General features: G+C 33.0%; 1 protein-coding gene across 7 annotated transcripts in view; it reads right to left on the bottom strand.

The window, feature by feature from the left end:
- LOC119592494 (solute carrier family 40 member 1-like) overlaps window positions 1–578 on the bottom strand; it is an 18573-nt gene that overhangs the window by 6175 nt on the left and 11820 nt on the right. For all 7 annotated transcript variants that reach the window (XM_037941337.1, XM_037941339.1, XM_037941341.1 and 4 more), the window contains exon 2: window positions 130–334. In XM_037941337.1, coding sequence (XP_037797265.1) covers window positions 130–313 — 184 coding nt within the window. In that variant the 5' untranslated portion in view covers window positions 314–334. The remainder of the gene's footprint in view (window positions 1–129; window positions 335–578) is intronic.

Here is a 578-nt window from a genome sequence, read left to right as displayed (position 1 = left end):
GATGCAATATCACACATGAGAACCTTTTTAATCCCTATATACTTAAATGTATTTGACTGTTTTCAACAGTTTTTAACAAATTCCCATAACATACCTGTATAATATAAGAAAATGAAATTGTAAACTTACCTCCTTCTGTATGAGTTCTTGCTTCTCCCCCTATTGCTCCGTTATTTTCTGAATTATCCATATTCGTTTCTGCTCTCCCAGGGTCATCGAGCTTCTTGTAGGTCTCCTTGGGATCTTCATTAGATGCAGATGCTAATTTATCAACATTATTAGGTGATGAAACTTCCATGGATGTAACTGTCATCTTGAGAAGTACTTATATGACCTGGAAATTAGAATAATTGTCAATACACTGTTTGGCATATCACACCTTATCACAATTCCTACAGCATAATTTCTGAGTACAGAAAAGCAGATATTGTGTCCCTCTGATAGTTATATTTATTAATACTTGTTTTCCCACAGTATATAACTTAATATAACTGAATGATATGATGATCACATATTATCATTCCCCTCTCTTTTTTAAACTGTTATTTTTGCCATTACTGGTTCATACGGTAATTGTC

This window comes from Penaeus monodon, chromosome 30 (assembly GCF_015228065.2).
Source record: "Penaeus monodon isolate SGIC_2016 chromosome 30, NSTDA_Pmon_1, whole genome shotgun sequence".
Taxonomy (NCBI): Eukaryota; Metazoa; Arthropoda; class Malacostraca; order Decapoda; family Penaeidae; genus Penaeus; species Penaeus monodon.
The sequence above is the reverse complement of the archived record's forward strand: the minus strand, read 5'-3'. Positions and strand labels throughout refer to the sequence as shown.